Source organism: Watersipora subatra, chromosome 7 (assembly GCF_963576615.1).
Source record: "Watersipora subatra chromosome 7, tzWatSuba1.1, whole genome shotgun sequence".
NCBI classification, from domain to species: Eukaryota; Metazoa; Bryozoa; class Gymnolaemata; order Cheilostomatida; family Watersiporidae; genus Watersipora; species Watersipora subatra.
Window position 1 is genome coordinate 41078072 of NC_088714.1, and position 26481 is coordinate 41104552.

The following is a 26481-nucleotide window of genomic DNA, read 5'->3' on the forward strand; positions in this document are numbered from 1 at the left end:
CATGTTACAGGAAACATCGTGGAGGCGTTTCGCTACAGTGCTTTATTGCACACGCTTGTCTACGGCGCTTTGTAACGTTCGATATGCGGCCCTCTATTCAGCGTAGATCTGATGTAAGCGTATGAGAGTGAATAACCAGCGCTACCAGCTGCAACATAATTCTATTCTTTGCAACAAGTACGCTAAAACTCTACTTAGTTTTAAAGGGCATAAGAGCTTCAAAAACTCAACCGAGATATTGTAGAGCGAAGCACCGGTATAAAGCCCTTCTAGCGTTGTCTACGGTTTTACCAATGATATACAGCCCCCAGGGTGGGGGCTGATATGCCAATGATATACAGGGGGCTGTATATCATTGGTTTTACTAACAATTATTCTTAGTTTACTTTTTCATTTTTAAATTGCATTATAGGTATATTACATGAACCGTCATTACCGTGACATCAATGATATACAGCCCCCAGGCTGTATATCATTGGTGACATGATGTCAAGCGTCGTAGGTGATGTATAAAAGCTGTAGTAAAGTATAGAATTGGTTGAATTTATAATTAGTAACAAAGTCTCTGTTAAATATATAACTATGTATTACTAATGATATACAGCCCCCATGTGGGGGCCAGGGCTGTATTGTTCATTTTTAGGGTGCCTCTGCCAATATCTTGAGTAGCCCCTTAGGCAACTTGTGAGGGCTGTAGGCCCGAGCGGCTGGCGGGGTGGGTTTGAGAGGTGTGCAACGCCCTCCCGAATATCGAACAAATTTTACAGAACACACACAGAAACCCTACTTGAAAGCAGTTTTAATTGTATTATTGCAACTTATACAAGCAAGCATAATACTAAAAAGATTTCTCAAAAATCATGAAGATTGCTGTGTATCGCCTTCCATACGAATTGTTGAATACATGTCATGTGGTATGTAAACTGGTGCCAGGGGTAAAAAAAGAAAAATATTATGACTATTGATTAAGATTTGATAATAAACTCTAAACAGCAAATCTATAAATAAAATACTAAAGATTATTTAAAATTGAATATTAGAAGGTTTGTGATTCTGCTGAGAAGAAATAATGGTAGAACAATGAAACTAACTTAAAGGTTGACTTGCAACAAAATTCACATTACAGTTGTTTGGTATCAAAAGATTCACCATGTCTTACTCTGTTGTGTTGTAAGTGCACAATATATGGGAATGTGGTTAAAAGCTGTTAAAAGCTAAAAAACGAACAGTTAATCGCAGCCACACGAGACCGCCATAGTTTGGATTCGCTTTCCAAAACGGCTCAAATGGGACGTAGTTGTTACAGGATGGTTTCCGTTTACACTTTCATGCAATTTCATTCGTCGAAATATTTTCACAAATATACTTCACGCATTCAATAAAACCATGTCTATTGTTCTTACGCGTCTCTTTTATCGTCATTGTAATGCGGTCACTTTTAGCACTGATATCTTATAACTTACCGTAAAAAATCGTTAAACTTTTTAACCTTAGCTTGAAGAAGTACATATCATTGTCTGATAATCATGACGGGCCTGTTGGTTACCTGTGATAATCGAAAAGTGCTGCAAAAATTATTTTCGAAGTAGTGGGTCACATGATCACATTACAACTTCATGATTAGTCCAAGCCGAAACGAAACTGTAAAGTAGTGAGCATTTATATTTGATACGGGGTCTTCGGTAAAACCCGAAGTGTTTGTCATAAACTAGTGCTACGATAAGTTTATATTGAACTTTTTATTGGCCTTTCAATTCACGTGAGAACATGCGTGACAAGACGATAACCAAACTGTAATGAATACGTCAGATAAATAAAGAAATTCCAATGTACAGCGGCTTTTCGTTTTTGAGCTTTTAAGAGCTTGTAATCACATTTCTACGTATTTGGCACCTACAACACAACAGAGTAAGACATGGTGAATATTTTGATACCAAATAACTGTAATGTGAATTTTGTTGCAAGTCAACCTTTAAGCTATCTAGATCTATAATAAGAGCACCAGTCACTGAGTGACTCAAAGTTCAATGTGATATCAGAGTTCTTTCCTAAAGAATATTTAAATTTGAAGACGGTAGACTTGGAATTTAACAAAGTTAGAGATTCTTCTCACGCCCTGGGTGATCAGGTTTGGTGCTGATGGTACTACCCTAACCCATGGATAAACATGTTCAACGAGTGGGCATAAAATAAAAACTATGCAATAAATATTTCCATGCAAATATAGATAATAACATAGCTCACTAAACAAACAAATTATAGACATATAATACGTGACTAGAGCTTGTCAAGCAGATATTAAAAAAACACAAAATTACGAAAAGTTTAAATCAGCTGTTACGTGTATGCAGTCTCAGAAAATCCTGAATAGATTTCTTTGCAATGAAGTAGATGTTTTCACGTAAAGATAGTGTAAAAAGAATTAGCGAGCATACTCGATATATGAGCAATAAGAAGAAAGCTCGCGGCAAATTCATTTTTTTCTTGAAAGTTTCAAGACAGTTCTAAATACGTCTGCTTCACGCAGCGTCGATATAACAATAATAATAAAGAAAACATTTCAAATATCATTTGCAAATTGTAATCAGTCCAGTGACTATCCACTATAGTCAGAATATTTCGTAAAACTGCAATAAGGCTAGTAAAGCCAACCAAGAATTACTCTACATGATCCCGTAAGTAATTGGCTTCCCATAACTATCAAAATATTCATCTTAAGTGGAAGTAAATGCTTTGAAGACCAGAATGTATGGTCAAAATCAAAACTCTTCGTCAGTTCAACAGCGTATAGCATATTTAAACTTAATCGTTATTATTAAATATGTGAATCAAGAACAGACAAAACCGAAACGTCTGTTTTCCGTTTCCTTCTCAGCAGTAAAAATTGGATTCGTTGGATTTGCAACCACTAGTAATATTCTGAAAACGGGCTCTGCACGATACGTTCGCACCTTTCGTCCGAACATTGTCGACACTAAACAACAAGAAAATCACCATTTGGCCGTTCTGGGTGCTGAAATTTTGCCTCTGCACAGCAGAGGCTGCCTCATAGAACAATGCGGCCCTGGTGGTGGCTGTATATCATTGGTATTATTCTAGCACCAGTAGTGTAGAACTAGAACCTGATTGACTAGGATCATTATTTGGTTAAACTAAGCACTCTTGAACACGGTGCTTAAAGGAGTTTTGGGCTTCAGAGTTAATGCGCCTGCCAAAACACTCCTAGGCTATTCATCACATCGTGTACGCTGCCATACATCAAGATTAGATTTTTCAACGCGCATTGCGCGTTAATAAAATGTTGGGAACACAATTGCAACTTGAAAAGTTTTTAGATTGATTTTCATGCCATGTCTTAAAAATTCATTGGTACTAGGCGCAGGTATGTTTGACAAAATTTGCATATCTATGGCGCCTTACAGTGCCTTGCGTTCTGTGTTCACAACTTGAGTTGTACAATTCGAGCTGCACAACTCGAGTTGTGAACATGCAACGCGAGTTTGTAAAAGTAAGGTGCAATATATTGACATTACGGTAGCATAACCGTAGATCTGGTTATATTAACAATGGTATATCAATAGGCACCCGTTAGCTAATAGAAATTAAACTATGTATGGATGTACTGTAAAACCAGAGCCAATGGCAAATTATAGTGTCACAAGTTTGCAACTCGAGTTGTACAACTCGAGTTACACAACTCGAGTTCATCAAAAATCCAAGCCCAGTTCTCTCAACAGCAACTCGAGTTTAACAACTCGGTTTGAAAACATGGAACGCGAAGCACTTTGGGGGCATTGTACTAAACAATTCATCATTTCATTTTCTCTAGCTATAATTTCTATACGGAATTTTTTTTTGTGCATCATTAAACACCGTTGATATAATTTTTATGTTTGTTCATTTTTGGTGTTCATTTAGTTTCTTGTCATGTTCTAGAAAGATAACTCTTTTTTTCATTTGAAAAAGAAGTGGCCCAGCTCCCTCTTGGATCGTTTTTTAGATTGCTTTTTACATTCTACAATTGTTTTTGTCTCTTTATATTTATAGAAATAAATATGCGCAAGTATCGCCAATATATATAATTTAAATATGTATATATATTTAAAATATTATTATTAAATTTCTGCAAATGTTCTGTAAATGAGACACCCCAATTACTCACTTTGCTTTTTTTACAAACCGTGTTAGTTTTGCGTAACACAACTCGAGTTCATCAAACGCCCAGGCCGAGTTCTTTAAACAGCAACTCTAGTTGTACAACTCGAGTTGCGAACACGCAACGCGAGGCACTGTAAGGCGCCATACATATTTAAATTGATACTAGTTTTGTGTTATGACTGCAAAATTCGGGGATTCTTCCTCGGGAAATTTTTTAGTGTAACTAGTCAAAATGGTGCAAATCTAGCACACTTGGCTCCTGATGGGGCACATGTTCTAACAGCAAATTTGACATTATAAACATCTTTTCTAAATATAAAACTGTTTATTGAAATTGTCTTTAACAACGCTTATCCAAAATATAATGTGAATAAAAGCTGCTAAAGGGGTTGGCCACAGCTAGCATGAGGTAGAATTATCACCAGGTACAATGCTGAATGGTGTAGGAGACCAATAGTCTACTATGAAATAATTTAATTAAATAATATTGTGAAATTAAAAAGTAAAATTAATAGAGCACCATGTTAAAAATAATTTCCTTATACTATATTCTTTAATATTGAGCAAGTAGTAGATTTAAGTTTGAGCTATGCATGTTACATGCATAGCTCAAACTTAAATTCATTTCTATGAACAAAATTTTTAGTACATAAGCATTAATTTGCATATCTTCTACTACTAAAAAAATTCAACCATGCACAATTGTCTCTGTATGAAATGCTTGGAAGCATTTCTTTCGGTAGAGTCCAACGCTATAACGTTACTGTGCGAGCTACCATAACGATCATTTTTCTCTGTATATTCCAAGTATACTAAAAGTCTAAAAAGTTGACATCACTTCTATCATCTGAATTATTTTTATTCTGACCAGACAAAAAATCCCTAACGATCGCAGGATCAAATAATTTTTTATTTTACCGTTTTGAAAGTCAAGCCGATTTTGACTGGGTTTTCTAACTTTTATTCCTTTCCAAGGAGGCGCGATTTCTTTAGCTTTTAGCACAAAGCAACACCTCTCAGATAATCGTTTCATATTGTAATTCATCGACTAATATCTCGTTGATGATATTTAAAACTTTCTAGCATTCATATCTTTTGTTTAACGTTACTAGACGACAGCTTTATAAACGTCTACCGAAAGCGACATAAATGTCGTTTCTCCACGCAACCGATAAACGACATTTTGGTCGTTTTGCCAGCCAAAGGGTTAAAATCAAGCAAAAAGGGCGTGAATTCCGGGATTTTGAGCCTCAAAAAATGGTACTGCCATGGCAATAGCTGCAATATAAGAGGATACGGCCCTGATTATGAAGGGCCATTCTTTGGTCCATTCGGGTTTTAATTCTTATGCGCACTTGACTTTTTTGGACATGACTGAATGGTGGATAGAATCTCGCAACTTAAAAACAAGAAATTGTTAGGGCCATATGAAATGCTCACCCAAAGGGCTATATATATAAATCTGCTTGGACCTTGGTGGCGTGGAAGCCTACGACAAACAAATGTTTTGAAATGGTCGAGTGTCTAGTTCAGGGGTGTCAAAGTCATTTTCACCGAGGGCCACATCAGTGTAATGGCTGTCCTCAAAGGGCCAGATGTGACTTATGATTGTAACGAAATGTAATCGAATAATGCAAAATAACTTTAACTAGTCTTTGATATTAAATAACTCTCACTTTATTACATAAAGTTGCAAACAGAACAGTTGCACAGCAAAACATGCAGAACACTTGTTTTCGAATAAAAATCAGAAAAATTAGACAATACCCATTAACATGGTCATACTTTCAGTAAAATCAAAAAATTATGAGCTGCTAAGAACATGAATTTGTTTGCATACACACATTAAACTTGCAAACACTAAATGATTGCAATAGCAGCAACACAAAATCAATATGTAAGCAGCAAAAAACAAAAAATTATTTGTTATTTGCTGAAACAAAGTTAGATTTGCACCAAGGAAATTGCAAAATATACTAAAATTTTGACTAAAATTACTTACCGGTATTTATTGCATACAATACAAAGTTATGAATATTATTTATACATGTACAGTTAGTCATGAACATGAAAATCACGAAACTGTTATTTCGAATTTTTCCTCGCGAGTATTATCCTTCAAAGCATAGCAAATCTACATCCCAATATAACTCAAACTGTCATAAACATGTTTCAAATAATAAAAATATGTTGAGTAACTCTGTTCTTGACTTTTCAGACTTCAGGGGCAGCTCTAAGAATCAATATGATCCTATCGAGATTGAATGATAATTTTAGTCTGACTACGGCTGACAGCCTAAAAAGAGCATTTTTATTCGAGCATAACGATTCAAATTGACAAAATTAAAAGTTAGTAAGAACTTTGAAACATTAAAAATAATGCTTCGATTTGATTTATGCAGTCTTTCACTGTCTTATCCCATCTGAATCTGCATATTCACTTCTGGAGTTGAAAAAAGTTCATCGCGAACGATACATTTTAAAGTGACTGCGATGATTTTCAGTTTAGCTAGATGCCGCAACGGGTGTCGTATTTTAGATATAGCTTTTGCCAGAGAAATCATAGAGGCATATTTGTGCGTTTGTTTGATTAGCCAGAAAATTTGATTTCTGACTAGTCAAAATTATTTTTATGTAATTTAAAAATAACGATGCAAGGAATAGATAAATTTCAGAGGCAAGATAACTCATGTTGGGTGCCTAGCAACGTCATAAATATGGGAGTTAACTCCGAGTAGTTAGACGTGCCGGGCCACATGTGACCCGCGTGCCATGTGTTTGACACCTGTAGTCTAGTTCAAAGGCCATAAAATTACCGAACGATAATTCTATGCACGAAGCCATAAAAATGTGTCTTTGGCGATACAGCGAGTCTTTCGTTATCATTAGATTACGCGCATCGCGTTAATGCTATAGCGACTGGTAAATAAATGGCTTGGTATTTTGTTCTAGAGCACAAAACATAAATCCGGGAGTTTAACGGGAGGTTTTATTTTTGTGGGAGGGTAATCTCAATTCCGGGAGGGTCCCGCAAAATCCGGGAGAGTTGACAGCTCTGGGTCAACTGTATGGTCAAATATGTATGCTGACAACTTTTTTCATTTCCAACAGCCGGCAACACTTTGGTGCACAGCTCAGCACACAGATTTGGCTGTAGTTATCGCCTGTTGTGTGGAGAATTTCAAGACTAAAAGTATGGCAATGACATTATTTGAAACTCAGAGACTACTAAATTTGGTTTTTTTAGATAATGTAATTAAACAAAGTTGGTGATATCATATTTGCGCCACAGAGAGGGGAGGCTACTATTAGATACAAAACTCCAATTAAGCACTGCTGCAACTGCATCGATGTACAAATACAGTGTAAATTTCTAAAATAATAGAAAATACTGTAAGAAATTTCTTACTGTATGCACAGGAACCTAACATTACACACCCATACTGTAAGGATCGTTTCTAAATTATCAATTAGAAAAGATTGTCATTAGGGTAAATGAATGACCTTGCATATATTAAGCAGAGTTTACACTTTCTTTTGGTTTTCATGTCAAGATTTACAAAAGGAGATTAACTGCACTTAACTCTAATCATTTTCTCAATCTTCATTATAACCAGCCGGATCTTAGTACCCATTCAGATCTGTACCCATTCGGGGAATGAGTACAGACATGTGAGATGTGCATGTGAGAGCTTTTTTGAGCTGTAAGAACACATTCCTTTTAGACAGTCTGGCTTAGTACATTTGCGATATACAATTTAAAACAGAAATGGAGATGGAACTTGCAGTAATGTGAATCAATGTTCAGATTACAGCTTTATGGAAGTAAAGTGTCATCTGTAAAGTATAATCCAATATCAAGTTTTTCTACCTCATCAGATGCATTTGGTTCAGTACTGTACAAGTGAATGAAGAAAGAATGTAAGCCAAATCTCTGACTTTACCTTAAAATTGTCCTAGATAAAACAGTTAGTCCACCACACAAACTTCATCTTCTCCTGGTTTTGGTTCCATTTACGATCATTTGGGCTGGAATGTCAGGTGTCGCCTCCAGGTAAAGCCTGATATATTTGTATCATACAATGCTTCATTAAGCAGTCGTTGTTTGGTGGAATAGCATTCTATGCAGCCCCTCCATTGACGGGATCCTATCGTGTATCATTGACCAATGCTGTGGAGGCTTCCTAAGGTTTGCAAAAACATCTGCGTCTCAGCAAGTTTCTCTTTAGAAATATTAAAATGATCACCAGATATTTTGTGAGTCAGCTAACCTGTGGTTTGAACGGAGCTGGTACATTTTTCTGGCTTTCGCCATTGAAACTACTGACACTGTCAAAACTTATTATTGCGTATAGATATGGTGAGGCACTGTTGAATTCACAGACAAAATGTGCAGCCATCTCGTTGATATCAACTATCCAACACGCCTTTGACCCTACTCCAATTGCTGAGCCAAGCTAGACAGGTATTTCATTTGACCAGCTCTGAGTGATCACTGCTACATCTGTGTCAGGACATTTTATGACTTAAGTCATATTCATGCAGGGTTGCATGGTGAGTTGAAGGTCTCCTTAATGGTGCGAGCTGACTCAGCTTGGCTGATTGAGGTTGGATCCTGATGCTAATGAATTCACACACCCGTCTGCTGGTAATGAAAACATTCAGGGTCTGAAGCTGACTAGGTGCAAACTGGTTGAAGATGAATCCTTCCATTGTAGAATAATTCTTCCACTGTTGAGACATGTGTGTTGTATGACCTTAGAAACTTCATTTAAGTGAGATATATTCGTAATTGAAGGGTAGTTTGACTTTCTATCTTGAAAAAGTTGTACTATATGTGTCTGACAGCAGGCATCAGTAACAGCGCCTGTGTCTGGCAAGTATTGGAATACATTTGAGAAGGTATAGTACTCATGCGGTACAAGGAGTTTTAACAATCCAACAGGAAGTTTGTCAGAATTGATGCTCTTACTCGGGTTCAATCCTTTCAGCTAGTTAATTATACCAAGAGGTATTATAACAATATCATTATGAAGAAAGTTAGGCTGACGATTTGATAACCTGATCCCATTATCAATAATAAAAAAGGTTAAATAATGTTAGAAGTTAAATGGAGAATAATTATTTAAGAAGGTTTGCAACATTTTTTGTTTTAGTTGAGCCATTTTGCTCGCCGCATTTGTTCATTTTCTTCATTGCAATTGAATTACCTCTCTTACTGGAACTGAATTTAAATCGAGGTTTGTCCCGACTCTGAGTTTTTGCTGATGGAATTATTGATAGAGGCATTTTTATTTTTGTTAACCGTCTTTCTGCATAGCTTACACTAAGCATCAAGTTTTGCTGATTCAAATATGGCCAGTAAAGTTTAATTACTTTATACCGTTAGCTCGTATGGTTGGTCTAATAATCATATTGCTAGTTTTAGCTCTACACATGATGTAATATCTTTCTAGCAGTAGACAGATCATTTTGCAACTGATTTCAGACGTTATTCAGCTTCAGACAGTACTATACAGCTGAGTCAATAGTTAGTTCGAAAACATGGCTATTTTTACTATAATAAGAGCCAGGTCTGTCCTGTGCATCTATTATAATGTGGAGTTTCCTCAAGGTGGTTTTATTGTATGAATGTTGACAAGGATAATTCAAGACGACTGCTTAGCTAGGCTGCTTGATCAGTACTGATGAGTCATAAAGATAACATCAGCTAGACCACCCATAACATTGCTTCAAGGTCACACATACTTAGTACACATACAACACGCTCCTTTTTGGGAGGACAGTAAAACAAAACTTAAAATGTCAGTGAATACAAAAGCATAAAAATAGAAAATGTTTATAATAGAGTTTGGAGCTGAGTTAACTAAAATGTATGTCGGTGGATGCAGCTTACTAAGCGAGGTTAATGTTACATGCTCAATTTTTAAAATTAGTTTTCTGGCTGGGGGTACCTCACTGGTGGTTTGGATATGCGCCCTGACCTAGTTGTGTGCGTTTGCGCAGATGGAAGTGACTGATAATTACTACTAGGCTGGTGGGTGGTGTGTGAAGACTGTGAGGTATCTGATGAGGTTAAAGGCTGTGTGGCCTCTGACCTTGTGTCATTGTGGTCTACACCTTGTGCCGGTCTATGTTCCACTGCCATAAAATTACGCATGGTTATATTCTCTAATTGCAAAGATTGCAGGGTTGTTGGGGCTTCCTTGTATGGCCTCAAGAATTTTATGTTCCTTCTAAAAACTCTACCCTTGCCGATATTCACATAAAAACTCCTGGGTGTCTCTGCTCTCCGGATGATCACACCATCTACCCAACGCCGATGGCCTAGTTGGCACCAAACTCTCATGCCCACACACATCTCAATAGGTCGCCTAGCTGGGCTTGTGTTGAACATATCTTGCGACTGGCGCTCTCTGAAAGCTTTCTCAATCAGGTTAATGTCTACTTTTTGAAGTTTGAGCTGTTGAGGCATGAGCTGAAGATTGTTTCTTAGATTTCTTGACTGTAATAGAACTGAAGGTGATGGTAATTTACCCCCCAGTGGTGTAGATCGAAGGGAGGCTAAGACATCAAACAATGTTTGATTTGACTCATGGGCCTTTTTCAGGCTGCTTTTGATAGTTTGATTCATCCTTTCAGCAAGGCCGTTAGAACGAGAATAGTACGGACTAGATGTGATATGCTGTATCTCAAGTTCTTTTAGAAACTGTTCAAATTCAAATGATGTGAAATACGAAGCATTATCAGAAACTAGAATCTCAGGTCTACCAAAGTCAAGGAACTGCCTAAGCAGTATCTCGACAATGCTACTTGAGTTTGCATTCTTCAGCTCACAGCAGGTAGGCCATTTGGAATATCTGTCTACCGTGACTAGATACTCCTTGCCAGCTAAGTGAAAAACATCTATGCTTACTGATTGCATTGAATACTGCGGTATGTCATATGGTTCGTAAGCACATTGTGCATTTGCCCTCACATTCTCCTGGCATGTTGCACAACTCAACACCACATCCTGTATCTGCCCCTGATAACCTGGCCAGTACACGGAATTTTTGGCTTTCTCTATGCACTTACTAACCCCTAAATGTCCTATGTGAATGATATCTATTACCTGCTTGCGCATAGACACTGGGATAACTATTTGACTGTTTTTAAGTATCAGACCATCGTGTGTCGTCAAATCATATCTCGCTGCCCAAAATGGTTTCAGTGGTTCAGTGCACATTCTCCTCTTAGCTGGCCAGCCATTTCGTATGTAGCTGCTAAGGATTTGTAGAGTGCTGTCTGATTGCACTGTGCTAAGGAGCCGGTCTTTGAAGGTTGGGTTTCTAAGGACACCGCTAGTGACTGAATGGATTTGTTCTGTATCTAGTGAGCTTAGAGCTTCTGCATCTTCACATAAATCTGCCAAAAAGGCACGCGATAGTGTGTCTGCAAGAACTAGAGCTTTACCTGGTTTATGCACAAGTGTGTAATCATATAATTGGTTGCATAGTCTCATTCTCAATAGCCTGGGACTGATATCATTAAGACCCTTATTCATGATTCCTATGAGTGGAAGATGATCCGTTTCTACCACTACATGTTGACCATATATATATTGATGGAATCTTCGTAAGCCAAACTGAACTGCTAGATATTCTTTTTCGATTTGAGCATACTTTTTTTGAGTGTCTGTCAGTGTGCAGCTAGCAAACTCAATTGGCTGCCCGTTATGCATTATCACTGCACCCATGCCAAACTGACTGGAGTCCACAGATAATACAATAGGCAGGTCTGGATCAAACATTCGCAATGCTGGAGTGGATGTCACCACAGCCTTCAGTTGTGCCAAGGACTCATCATGTGTGCCTGACCACGACCAAGTCGCATTTTTTTTTGTTAGTTCTCTCAGCGGGGTGGTTATGTCTGACAAATTAGGGCAAAACTTTGAGAGATAAGTTGCCATTCCAAGCAATCTACGAACATCTTCCACATTTTGTGGTTGAGGCATGTCAATGACTGCTTTGATCTTAGCTGGATCAGGCTTGATGACCCCATCCCCAATTATGTGACCTAGATATTTGATGTGCTTTTGTCTGAATGTACACTTTGACTCATTTAACCGGAGGTTCTTTTCTCGGCACCTCTCTAGCACTGATTTGAGGATTGCGTCATGTTCAGCCATTGTGGGTGCATGAATCAAGAGGTCATCGACATAGCACTCAACGCCTTTTATATCCTCAAATAGTTCAGAAACTGTGCGACAAAATATCTCTGGGCTTGAAGAAATACCATATGGCAACCTTAAAAACCTGTATCTACCGAAGGGAGTGGCAAATGTGGTGAGTAGGCTACTATCTTCGTCTAGCTCCAACTGTAAGAAGCCAGATGTAGCGTCTAACGTTGTGAATACCCGCGATTTAGATAGTTTAGCAAATATTTCTGATGCCGTGGGTAGTGCAAAATGTTCACGCCGTAAACATTTATTCAACTGAGTAGGATCTAGACAAATTCTAAGTGAGCCATTTGGTTTTAATACATTTACAATAGGGTGAACCCAATCTGTGGCCTGTTTCACTTTGGCTATAGTGCCCTGAGATTCCATTTTTTGAAGAGTGTCCTTCAACTTATTGCGCAATCTAAAGGGAACCCTTCTGGCACTTTGAATTACTGGTTTAGCATTTTCTTTCAGTTGCAGAGCATGTTTGCATGGGAGGCACCCCAAACCACTGAACACATCTGGGTAAGCTTTAGCAAGGTCATCGCTGACTGTATTTGAGACATTGACCAAACCCAATTCCATTGCACTTGGTAATCCTAACAAGGTCTTCTGACCTGCACTTGATGACACTATTACAAAATCTAGTGGTACAAAACGAGCGCTAACATCCACCAACAATGTTACTTTACCTAGTACATCTAGTTCATGGTTGCTAAATGAAACTAATGACTTGCCATACTTTTGTAGAGGTGTATGCACCGATAAAGAGTCAAATATCCCTTTAGGCATGACATTGCATGAAGCTCCAGTGTCAACTTTGAGATGTAGCGGCTTTTCATTGCACCTTGTGGTGATGCACCATTCTCTTCGGCTCTTGTCGTTGTTCACAGTAAAAGTTATGTCATTCTGTTCTCCACTGGTCTCTACTAGCTCATATGCAGCTTTGGCAGCAGACTTACGCTGTGGTGCCATACAAGCTATGCTGAAATGATTCATCTTGTGGCAATTTCGGCACCCTTTGCCGTATGCAGGGCATGCTCCTTTAGGGTGACTCGACTTACAGTATTTACAGTTATTTACTCTGGCGCCGTTCTTATTCTTGTGAGCTAGATGGTTCGGTTGTTGTACTGTATTAATATTAGCATTCTCTTTGTCGATCTTCATATCTGTAAGATAATGTTTGGTGGCTTCCGCCCGACGACACAGCTGTATAATTTTGTTCAAATCCGGATTGCCATCTAAATTGAATATGTCCTCTCTGACTTCTGGCGAGTTAATGCCACATACAATTCTGTCTATCAGAGCACTATTTTGTTCATCAGCATGTATATTGCAAGTAGACAAGAGTCCGCGTAGTGCAGTTAAAAAATTGTCGAATGATTCACCTGGAAGCTGTGTTCTGTTATGAAACTTGTACCGTTCATAGATAATTTTCACTTGTGGTGTAAAGTGCCGGGTGAATGCCTCCTTAACCTTTTCAATATCCTTGCGGTCTTCTTCAGGAAGATTGAAAGTTCGGAATATCTCCTGACCCTGTGGTCCAAGTAGGGTTAACAGTATGGCTACTTGGATTTCTCCCCCTTTTGTTGACTTTTCTGTTGCTAGCATATAAAAGTTAAATTGTTCAAGCCATTTGTGCCAGCTTCTGCTAGTCTCACTGGGGTTGCCAGCATTAGATATAAAGCAACCTGGAGCTCGCAAACCACCCTCTGCCATTACTATCCAGAAGCGATAATCCACACTATAGTCTATAGACGTCCTGACACCATATTATAATGTGGAGTTTCCTCAAGGTGGTTTTATTGTATGAATGTTGACAAGGATAATTCAAGACGACTGCTTAGCTAGGCTGCGTGATCAGTACTGATGAGTCATAAAGATAACATCAGCTAGACCACCCATAACATTGCTTCAAGGTCACACATACTTAGTACACATATAACAGCATCACATGCAAATCGAACTCAGATATTCGGCTTTGCAGCCAAGCACACTACCAACTGCACCACTAGACCACCTCGCTGCATTGTGGAATAATTGTGCACATAGTTATTACACATGATGATCTCTTATGGCACACGAGACTGCCAGGCTATTAGTACATCATAACACTAGCAATGCTTTAGTAAATTATCAGTATGTCTTCCTGTTCTGTTTATGTTAGTCTTGTAAACAGACGTTTTTTATTGATAAAAAATAGTACTGCGTTGTGATTAAAACAACTAGGTTGTCTTTTATATTTTCAACACCCAAGGTCAATTCCGTCACGTCAAAAGTGTTCCATTTGCTTTGAGCGTTCCACTTTAGTTTGAGTTCCTTTTGTTTTGGTAAATGTGCATTCTGTTGAAGATTATTAGTTTTTAAATTTGTGTGTAGATCTTTTAGCATTGAAAACAGAAAATGATAAAATAGCAAATAGCGCTTAACCCATTCAGAACTAATTAGTTATTGGTTGACTGCTCCCCCAGCCTAATTAATTTTTCAGTAGCCTGACAATTAAAATAGAGCTACACAAAATTGAGTATAACTAGAGTTCTTTTCAAAATAATCTTGATTTGTTTTTTGCAGCTTAACAAAGACATTCCAGGCTACAATTTGTTATAAATTTCTGTGCACCTTTACAAATTCTACTAACCACAATTGCTAATACTTCTGTGAACTTTTTTTTATCAAAATTATTTTTTATGTTTAATAGCAGCTCACAAACAGTTTTTTGGTACTGACATTGTTGGACCTATGTTAGATTGATAGCAAACTTTATCAGCAGCAAATAAAAAAAGATTTCTCAATTCCAAGCAATAGAACAGGTGTTACTAGCTTCTAACCAACAATACGTCACTGACAGTTTTATCAATTATATAATCAAACAATTTGTTAATTTATATTGAAATGCATTGCAGAGGTTATTATGAATATATTATGCATAAAAAAAGATACTCAAGTTAACAGCTAACAGACAATCAATCACCAGCAAAGAAAATATGTGTAAAAATACAGTAAAATATATTGTAAAAAATACAGTAAAAATGAATATGCATGAAAACCAAACAATATATACATGTATAATATGGGTGTGTTCATAAAAAAAATGATGACACAGTGAGAGTTATTTGATGCCAACTACACATGCATATTTGCTCCCATTATAAGTTAGTTGATGCAGTATTCATCAGATATTGGTGTTGAAGCCCTAGGCTCATCATCAATGGCATCATCACTCACAAGCCCTTGACTGTCTTCACCTACATGTAGCAAATATGATCGGTAGTAAGCAACATATTTGCTTTCAAACTTCTCGTACAGCCTAGAAAAAATTGTGCTCTAGTAGCTTTTCAGGGTAAATACCTGATAAAAAATTGAAAATAAGTAGTCTGCTGCAGCTAACAATTGGTAATACAAATTGCAAATATTTTTTGATACTGTAGATATAAACACAGAAAGTCATGAAGATGATTACTGTGGTAAGTGTCCCCTATCAACCAATATTAGGGCCAAGTAGTTGGGGCTAGTTTATAGTAGATATTGAGGTTGAGAACTATATGCTTGACTAACTGTGGGTTGAACAATTGGATATAAATGAAATAAGAAGTTTTTATTATCTTGTAGTTCTACAAGGAAATCATAAAATTATTATTTATTATGGGGTAATAGAGTGATGAGTACATGCTGCAAAAAGATCTAAATTTTGTTAGATTGAAAATGTTATAATCATGTGTATCATGAATAAATCCATATCTTACACTGCTAGAATAAAGTTTGTTAGAAATTCACAAGAAAAATTTCGGCCTTTTATCGTTTTTTTTTCGGTAAAATTCTATAAATAGCCACATAAAACTTACCTTCTTCCATCAGAAAATTCTCATTTTCTTCTTGAACATTACTTTCGTTGCTATTTTCTTCCCCTGAGCTGATTACCACATCTAATTCACTTTAAGATTTTGCCATCGTTCGGATAAACTTTTTCCAAAATGGCGATCAACAAATTTTCAAAACAATTGATATCTATCACGTAATTTGTTAGTTAAAACTCTCTTGTCCAATCACATATTTGGTATCAAAATGATGCCCAGACTCTTAAACTTCGTTTGGTGAATGAATAAAACCGATGTACCTAAACAGCTAAGCAATAGAGCAAATCAAAGTTTAACCCGGAGACTCCGGGAACGGGCCCTGGAGAGCACAACTCTTCCCGTAGTAACCGGGAACAGTCCTGAATGGGTTGAAGCCTGTTTATAGTCATAGTTTATTAGAATCTATATAAATCTCTAAGTCCGTCGTTCAGTCTTTTTAGCTATAGCTAATACAATCTAGGAATGTAAGATCAACTTCCTGCTCGATTTGATCTCGTAGCCTCCTGTTCACCAGGCAATAAACTAATCAATTAAGCTATGGGAGATGCAACGGATTTATTGGGTGATACGAATTGTTATCTGGGTTAAAATACGCGTAGCACTTTTTGTTGCGCAACGCCACAAAAGCTTGCTTTCACGGTTTTTATTATTAGTAAGTTTACTAGCTTACTCAAATTAGCCATTGGCAATGTGCCAGGCTAATGGCAAGTGGCAGTCAACTAAATTACCTATCGCTATTTATAAGCTGGTTTATAAAACCCTTGCAATGCTGGGCATTGGGCTAGTTCGTAATATGTCCAAGATGTACAAATAGTTCTTGTGAAAAATCCTGCAGCCTAAACTTGAATTACATTGGCCAGAATAGCCGAACCTGAATTGTTGCACATTTCCTACCTGTATTTTGGTACCGTTAGGCCAAGTCACTATTATAACAAACAACATTGGCAGTTGTTATCATCAGGCTGATGACAGTAGCAAGTTTTGTGAACTTATGGTGAGCGGACTGTTATCACTGTCAGGTTCTATCATCTAATACTTTTTAGTTTGTATGAAAAGAGACCTTTCGGGAGCATGCAGAGAACACATGGTTAATCTCTACTGGCATTGGGTGGAAAAGATAATTAACTTTAATGCGAGTTTTCAATACTTATGCATTTGTTCTTGACATTTATAGGATGAATATTCCACAAACATGCCAATCCATCGGTGTTTTTTTCACGTCATCAAGCCGTTTGCACATGCGCTCGTTAACGAAAAAGCCGCCATATTTGTAGAAAACGTTTGTCATTCCTTTATTTAATAGTATTTTTGGTGTTGTTTTAATACTATAATAAAAAAATTGCAATCAAAAGCACCGTTTTCTAAAATTCATTGCAAAAGCTTCGTTTTTTAACGATAAAAGTTGTCTATAAAGATGGCTGACAACGATAAAATGACGCCACAAAAAAACAAGGATAGTAAAGCAAGGTACATGGCTAGGCAGTCACCTGACAGTTGTATGATCTGTAAGACCATGGCAATCCAAACTAGTACAAAGACCCTGAGTGACAAAAAATGGTTGCAACAGTTTTGTAGAGTTGCTCTGCCACAAATATGCTTGTAAGTAGAATAAGTTCACTGGAACCAAAAATAGTAATCTTTTAGCTACGCAATGATATAAAAATTGGTTCACAACAAGTAATGTTACCTGAGGCCATTTTTTTATCTAGTTGGCTCCCAATTTGAAGTAACTTGTAAAGCACATCAGAACTATCAAGCTAGAAACATCATAATAGGTAGTTTAATGATGCTATAATGTAAACTAATGTACTAAAGAAGAAATACAAGTATTGTTTTTATATTATAAATATAGGTGCAAATTGAGGTAAGTTGAATTGAAATATTAAATATCCCAATTACTTTTCAGTCTGAGTACCACGGAGTTAATACAATTAACTTTCTCAAGACACGCGTAATTTGGCTTACAGTATTGTGTACTAAAGTTGCGTCGATTATGGAGTAGTCACAACTATATTTGAATATAATGATGCTCTGTGCAACATGCAGTACTCTCTTTTTTATATCAGCTGCCATAGTAAAGACAAATATTGTGTACATGTAATTTGTCGATAGTTTGGCATTGCACGTTTAATTTTTATAAGAACAAATTGCATTTGCAATACATTTTGCTAGAAGTGGTGTACAGACGATTTAGAGCTAGGAGATTCTACTTCACCTGGTGATTGAAGAAAAGCCGATCTGCTACGCTCTCCTGAATCTCAACCAAACTTGAGAATCCTTTGTTTTTTCGTGACGTCATTCTATCGTTGTCTGCCATCTTTATGGACAACTTTTATCGTTAAAAACACGAAGCTTCTGCAATCAAAACAAGCTTCTGCAAATCAAAAAAGCATTGCAAACAATGCTTTTTTTAGCAAATTTTTTATTTTAGTATCGGAACAACACCGAAAAATACTATCAATCGAGAGAATGGCGATCGTTTTCTACAAAGATGGCGGCTTTTTCGTAGACGAGTGCATGTGCAAATAGGGTGATGAAGTAAAAAAAAACGATGGATTGTTGTAATTCTGTATATCACTGTGTTTCTATGAAGCGCATGATTCACAAATTGTAGCCAATCCGCAAGGTAATCGCATCATGGAAACGGCATAAATCGGCAAGCTAAGTGAGTTTTGCGATTCACAAAACTTTATCGAATCCATCATGCTTGTGAATAGTGGAAACAGCACTTGCGATTGATGCGCATTAAAATGCTGCGCTAGCTATTCAATTTTAAACATTTTCAATACATTCGTTGTCCTTTCTCAATCGAGTTTCCCGCGTTTGTGTCGCTGAAATATGCGTTGCTAATTACTAACTTATAGCGTACAATTCCTTACCTTTTTTCAAAAAGACGCTGGAGTCAATCTACATCATGCGAATGTCCAAAGAAACAATTAAATCGCACGGTAACACAACTCCAAATCCGCATGATACGAGTCATACGCTATGGCCACATAATTCTTGCACATCTTTGTATGTTGATGCTTTCTTCAAAGAGTTGATAAAAATCTGAGTGACAGTACTCGATGTGTTCCTTTCTATCACCTTATTCATTGCAGGATGTTAACGCTCCTCTGCTCTATCGGTAAAATACCAGTTTCATTCCGCTCCCTCACAACCCTCTCTTCTCACCGCATATTCAGTCAGAATGAAGTCAATTTGTTCGCGGAACTTTCGGGAGACAAAAACATAATACACATCAATGAAAAAGCAAGTGAGAAATATGGTGGTCCAATTGTACATGGCACACTGATGTTAGGGTGAGCTTATGATCTCATTAGCTGTGGCTGGTGCACTTGTTATCATTAAATACTTATTTTTTCCATCGTCTAACGGACATGCCTTTATGGTGAGCACAAACCCATGGTTGTGCAATGATAACTGTCTTGAGACAATTTACTACCTTGACATATTTTATTGCTGACTCCAGAGTCATCAATTCTCTCCTTTTAGCCATGTATCGGGGATGGTAGCATCAACTCTTCCAGGAGCCTTGCTTCTTCATATAGAGACATCTTTTCACCATCATCGTAAGTATTCCTTCCTTGATGCTCTGCGCACTCGTAAGAAACGAATAATCTACAGCTTGATTTGTCACATTCTCTCTTTTTCTTGCAGTCAGTTGTTTCGACAATGGCTTTCTCATGGTTTAGGCTTCATCACAGACTTTCATGCAGCTCTGCTTTCCCGGCATCTTTTATGGTTCAATATGTTCAAGTTCATGTTATGCTTAGCTGCATCTTTTTATTTCAACCAGGGTCTGCCCTGTTTCCTCTTTCCTATTTAAAGTTGTAAATATAATAATCGTTTTGAAAATCGCTCGTGACCTATCCCGTGCACGTTGCTTAGCCATTTTAGGCCTTTTTTTATCAAAATTTCTGCCATAGATGGGAGGTCAGCCTGTTTTAGGATTTCCGTGTTCTTGGCTTTAACTTTCTAGATGAGATTCATTATATTGTGTAGTTGTCTCATCATGACAGCGTGCACTCTCTTTACTCGCGTTTGTTACACTGTTCAGGTTGTTTTATGTTTGTATGTAGATGTTGGTTCTAGTAAGTGCTTCAGAGCAAGTTTTATTATTCACATGTGTATTCTACCACTCTCTAGCTAGCTCTGCTTACAAGCCTGGCTCTTCATGCTGAGAGCCACATAATGCGTATATAATGAGTATGTAATAATATTGCAAAATACTAAATAAACAGCAGTAATAGCATTGGCTTTGCTTTGACTGCAACAGCAGTGAATAACAACCCTGTCACATCTAGAAATACTGTGACACAGGTCTCAGCTCTTTATAATAGGGCTGTTAGTATTACAGCTCTGTATACCTTACACTTACCCGGATGATTACATGCTTGTTCATCCACAAACAATTCTGAAGTTTTCCAAAGGAGGCACTGGCAGTTGCACTTTTGTGACTAAGTTCGTTAACAATTTTGACATTACTGGATATGGTACTACCCAGGTCTGTGGCATCTGTACAGAGTGGAGTGGCTAGTTGTTTATTAGGATGTCTGTGGGATCCTATAGACTAGATACCACAGACATCCCACAGCACATCAGGTGGTCGGTGCCGAAGCTTTACAGTCATGTGTAACAGTATAAGACCACCCAATAATTTTCATAGATTTGAACTGTAGGGCTTAATAAGCCCATTATAGTCAACATAAATAAAAGGAATTTATTTACCATTTTAATCTTAAAAAAGTGCACTATTCTGTGATGTCATTGTATTGTTTGCAAATTGAAGTTTTTTACTCCTAATAACATAACACTGCCACGTGATGAGATCCGCTTCTTATGAAACGTTAGCGAAGTTAATAGGTTGTAATTCTTCCAGGCCATTGCGTTAAATTTTTTGAAGTTTTCTCAAAGGTTTTCCATTCTATTTGACTAAAATTATAGATTCAGTCATTCTTGACAGTTTAACCACTTGTTTCTCAAAATATCATTTAGTAAATAAAATATTTACATTTAACACTGCTTAGCATTGTAACATCCAGTGTACTGGTTTTAAAGACTAGCAAATGAGAAAAACTGATTGAGGAGATTCTGAGCATTAAAATGATACAAAGTTTCTATATTCTTGTCCTTTTTAAGACAAATTACAACTATTGCCCTACAGGATGAAAATATTCGCGGAGTTTAGTTTCGCGCAAATTTCCTCTTTTATGCATATTCGCGAACAATTTATTCGCGGATGAACACAATCACTCTTTATTAAGAGTTAACTCTATTGCCGCTAGCAATAAAGCAATGTGTGTTGCTAGCCGCACATGCGTACACCACGCGTTTAGGTGTCTATTTAGCTGACAACTACGAGTCGATCATGCTAAGCTATAAATTTCTTGCTGCGTCCAGAGGTTTTCATGAATATTCATCGATTTGGAGGCATTTAATGAACCAACAACTTGTGGTTGGTAATGAGTTTTTTCATAACCATTTACTAAATTAATTAGAGTTGCCCCGATTTTGGTATCGGAATCGGTATCGGTGCCGATATGAGTGTCAAGTATCTGAATCGGTATCGGCCGATCTTTTCTTAAAAAATCTGAACCTTCCGATACTTTTTACAGATCAACCATTTAACAGAAAACTGTATTTTAGCCTGCTATACTAATAAAAAATCATCAGCTGTAAGCTTCTTACTTTTACTTAATGAACTTCAGGCCTGCCACACAGTTTATTTCATGTCTATAGCCTGATCAACACAGCGAAGGAAACTTTTTAGCCAGAACGTAAACAATCACGAACAAGATAACAAAAGTGGGAAACAAGAACGCAGTGTAATATTTCTATTTACTAGCATTACGAAAGTAATTTAAACAGTCGACGCATAAAGTTATCCATCACTCTCTTGATCCTGACGATACAATGGATCGTTTGTATTGTACAAAAAACGGTAACCCCAGTGGCGTATCGGTATGTAGCCTGTCCTCCAACATCTGTTGCAAGGGAATCCCCCTTCAGTACGCTCGGCTACATTGATAATGATGGAAGAAAAGAGACGTCTTACTGAGATAATCGAATCACTAACGGTTTTTAAAAGAAACATTGATTTGCTCTAAACTTGTACAGACACAGCAGTTCATTCAACAATAGAAGAGGGACTTCGTTATCACAGATAGAATTGTACCACTAACAGTAATTACCTTTATTTACAAATTACAAGAAACATGAACAGTTTTGTTACTACATGCACGGTATGTCGGTATGTGAATATGTATATATTTTTTCTATAAATGCAAACAAATAAATACAATAATATTCATGTTTTCTTTGCATTATGTTTGTATTTGCATAATAAAATGAGCTACTATCTATGCAACACAAAAGATCTGAATCGGATTATTTTTCAATTAGGATCGGTATATCGGATCGGTATCTGAATCGGCTGGTGAATTTAGAATCGGGGCATCTCTAAAATTAATACTTGAATTTTACTTTGGTTCTTTTGTAAAACACAATATTTATTTTTTCCATCCCTACCGCTTCATTATTTGTTTTAATGTGAGAGTGAGCCCAATAATCTGCACGACCTATTTGCACTAGAGCTAATAAACGCAGACTGCGCAACGGTTGGTCATCTACCCCGTGAAATAAGTAGAGTAAGCAACTCTTTCATCATACACGGAGGCACAATGACTGCAAGGGTGGTAGATGTCATTCCTAGAAGATCACCAATCATTCAGAGAGGTCTTGAAATTGAGGTAGAAGTGACCGCCATTGCTAATGAGGAGAATATATCTGTTTTAAAAAAGGAACAAGAATGCTTTAACGAGCACAAATTTTTGGCCAACTGGCAGAACTTTGCAATAGTAAGCCACGAGGGGAGCTCTGATGATAACTCCCTTACTAGCCATGTAGTAGCGAGAGAATCGCCTTTAACATCTACCCAAGGCAGTGACAGTGATATAGAGCTGCTATTACCAAAATAACTAGCCAGAGAGCACCATTAAATGCTAGTATTTACTTATAAAGAGTATCAGTTTAATTTTATTGCCAGACATCCACCATATGGGCTAAACTGTTTTTATTTACTCTATTCATCGTTTGTAAAATTTTATTTGTATTTAAAATATTTTATTTGTACACTCAAGTTTGTAATAAGTTATAATATATCTATACATGAAACAGAATATATATAATATAATCATGTTTGTTGCATCGATATCAAGGAGTTGTTGTTGATGAAGGGTCTAGGATGACTGGTTGCTTCTCTGCCAAAATTCCTGCCTTGGTGAATATTACTACTTGTCTCTAGTTTTCGTAATCGGAATAGATTCTGTTTCATTCTCAATCTGCAGTGGACACAAAAAAGAAAAATATTAATAAGTGTAAAGCAAGTACAAAAACAATAGCTGAAGTATTGAATGAAAGCGATCAGTTTTTAAACAAGATAATGAACTAACGTGGTTAATTATGGAAAAACGTATCTGCAAATCAAATACATACCATAATGTCCAGATCAGAAACATTATCGTCATCAACTTCGGTATTAGCGGTTGATGGAGTTGATTTCAATGTAAAAAGACTGCAGGAGAGATTTTTGCGATGACGACGCCATGCCGAATAACTTGTGAGAACCTTGAATAATTTTGTAAAGAAGTGTGATGCATTAGCAATGGGGTTAACTCGAAGCCCCGGCAATGATTTTAAAAAGTTTTGGAACTCGGCTACGATTAGTACTTCTGCCTAGCGGCTAGTTTTTAATTTGAGGCAGTAGTTATTCTCCCTTGTGTTTAAAAATAAAACTAATTATTCGCGGAATTTAATAATTTGCAGAATTGACTGTTTGCAAAATCGCGAATTATTATATCCATCGAATATTTTCATCCTATAGGGTATATATATTTTAGAAATATCAGATTATAGTAAGCTGTTCTATAAATTTGCACATGACTGTACAAGTTGATATTGACATTATCTTTTCTTTACATTCATCTTTAGGTTGAATTTTGATGCTGCTCTAACAAATCAATCTATAAGCAGTTGCATGTCTTCAGCCGAATGGGCAAGCAGAGCGTATTATATTAAATATATTAATCGCTTAAATATTAATTGTGATATTTGAGCGATTACTAAATAATTTAATCAATAAATTATTAAAAATATGACCAGGATATTATTAGGAGTGATTACTAGTAGCGACGGAAGGAAGTAAACCGCCCTTGATAAACATACAATTTTAGTGGTTTGTTAGCCGTGGGTCTTTTGATATCATGTCAAAATACGTTGGTATCAATCTGAATGTTTCCAGAGGTGAAATTTCCCTACGCCTTTGAGGATTGCTCCATTACAAAGGGGACACACTATGAATGTGATGCGTAGTGTAGGGGACACATTATGAATGTGATGTGTAGTGTAGGGGACAAACTATGAATGTGATGGTGTGTAGGTGACATACTATCAGTTTGATGGTATTGTAGGGATATGTTGCTGCCACACTGATACTGCTAAATGATGCTCCATGTCACCAATTAGACTGACCAATAAGAATTGGCCTTATTCCTCCAAAGACCATGATGTCCTTGCTAGATTTTCCATTACTGTTTAGTTATTCACAGCATACCTAATATCTAAAACGGATTGTTGACAATTTGTGATAACAATAACATTTGTGCAGCTTTTTGGTTTGCTTTACATACACAAAAAATAGAGTCAATAAACACAACTTTCGATTTTAACACATCTAATTACGTAACAAGTTACTTCTAAGTTTTCACGAGCAGTTACAATTGATATTAGTGGCTTTCATTTAACTGTTATACACGAGAATATAATTGTTCAAATACAACTAGTTGTTTGTGTAAAGTCCTGCCATTCTTATTGTTTGAAAATGAATATCAAGTGAAATTAGTTTGTGCGACAAACAAATAAATCGGAATTGAAATTATGTTCGTTGAAATCAAGTATCTCAACCGATCTCAGACGCATCGGTTTTATGTTAATTATTAAAGATGTATGTACTCATTTGTGCACAATTTGTTAACAACGTGTTTGCTACAGCAACACTGCATTTCTTCAGTGTGTGTAGTCACCCCTTTGCTCTACTTGAATGCATTGCTGAGTAATCTATGGATCATTGCATGTGTATGAGAACCTCTTTCTACTCAGCTGGAAATATGATTTTTACTTATTAACAAGGTAATAGTTGGTTTATCCAGGTCGCTAGGCTTCTTAGGTTATTGGAGGCGTAGCAAGTAAGCTCTTTAACACTGTAAACCATGGGGTCATAAGACAACTGGAATAACTTCGAACAAACCCCAATATTCAGCACAATTTTCAAGTCTACAGTACACCTAGCACTCCGGTATACACACACCACACACATGCGCACACGAACACACAAACACACAAACGAACACACATGGGCACACGAACACACACACAAACGAACACACACACACGCACACACAGCTGAAACATTAAAACATTAGATGTCATATGAATTACACCAGAAGCCCAGTTTTGAACATGAATTAGTTTTGACCCATTATTATGGCAAGCCAAGGACTGCAGGCTAAATAACCTGTTTCCTACAGGTTATAGTTTACATAATCACAGTCTGCTATAATTTAATGACTCTTCTATGGATGTTGCATTTTCTGATATTGTATTTGCCTTTTACTCCAAACTCACGTTATTGCTATAGCATGGACAACTTTGCATTTAATGATTATTCTATAATCTATATGGTGAACCCATGCGCTGTATCCCAACTCTATAGGAAAATTCAACGTTATTCTCATCATTTCCAGCAACCCCCAGTCTAGTAAAATATCACCTTCAACTTCTACTGGGTCAGCCACTACTACGGCCCTGCATAATGCTTCACTCTTGTCTACCAATACAAGTTACTTCATGTGATTAGTTACCATGCGCTAATCAAGGTTGTCTGTTCATGTTTTAGTATGTGTAAACGAAGAGCTAGTCATCGCAGTGTCACCAGTAAAGATTGCCCAAGCGACACTACATATGGATATTAAAGGAGTTGCTAATGAAAAAGACATATTTAGTGGAAGTGTTGATATTGGACTCACCAAAAGTTTGCTCAAAAAGCTGAAACTGGAAAATCCTGAGCTGCTAAAAGTTTAATCCCATCTGAAACATTTTTTGTTTTGGCTTGCTTTAGTTCTGCACACAAATCCCATTCCGTTTTGGCTGAGTGAATATAATGGGCTGTTCCGATAGGCCTGATCTTAGCTGCCAGAAATACCTTGG

The 26481-nt window shown here is 37.0% G+C and overlaps 1 protein-coding gene across 2 annotated transcripts; it reads left to right on the forward strand.

The window, feature by feature from the left end:
• The first annotated feature begins 45 nt into the window (after positions 1-45).
• LOC137401152 (hydroxyacyl-thioester dehydratase type 2, mitochondrial-like) lies at positions 46-26363 on the forward strand. Of its 2 annotated transcripts, none has more exons than XM_068087526.1 (4): positions 46-177; positions 19317-19517; positions 19711-19787; positions 26171-26363. In XM_068087526.1, the coding sequence occupies exons 1-4, from the start codon at positions 122-124 to the stop codon at positions 26353-26355; spliced, it is 519 nt and encodes a 172-aa protein (XP_067943627.1). In that variant the 5' UTR covers positions 46-121; the 3' UTR covers positions 26356-26363. The 2 variants fall into 2 exon arrangements, with proteins under 2 accessions (XP_067943627.1, XP_067943628.1); XM_068087527.1 differs by lacking the exon at positions 26171-26363 and adding an exon at positions 24687-25065.
• The last annotated feature ends 118 nt before the right edge of the window (positions 26364-26481 follow it).

Coding starts and splice junctions, on each gene's coding strand:
- LOC137401152 (XM_068087526.1), top strand. CDS start 122: ATGAGAGTGAATAACCAGCGCTACCAGCTGCAACATAATTCTATTCTT. Junction 178..19,316: donor AATTCTATTCTTTGCAACAA/GTACGCTAAAAC, acceptor TATTCATTGCAG/GATGTTAACGCTCCTCTGCT. Junction 19,518..19,710: donor CATGGCACACTGATGTTAGG/GTGAGCTTATGA, acceptor CTCTCCTTTTAG/CCATGTATCGGGGATGGTAG.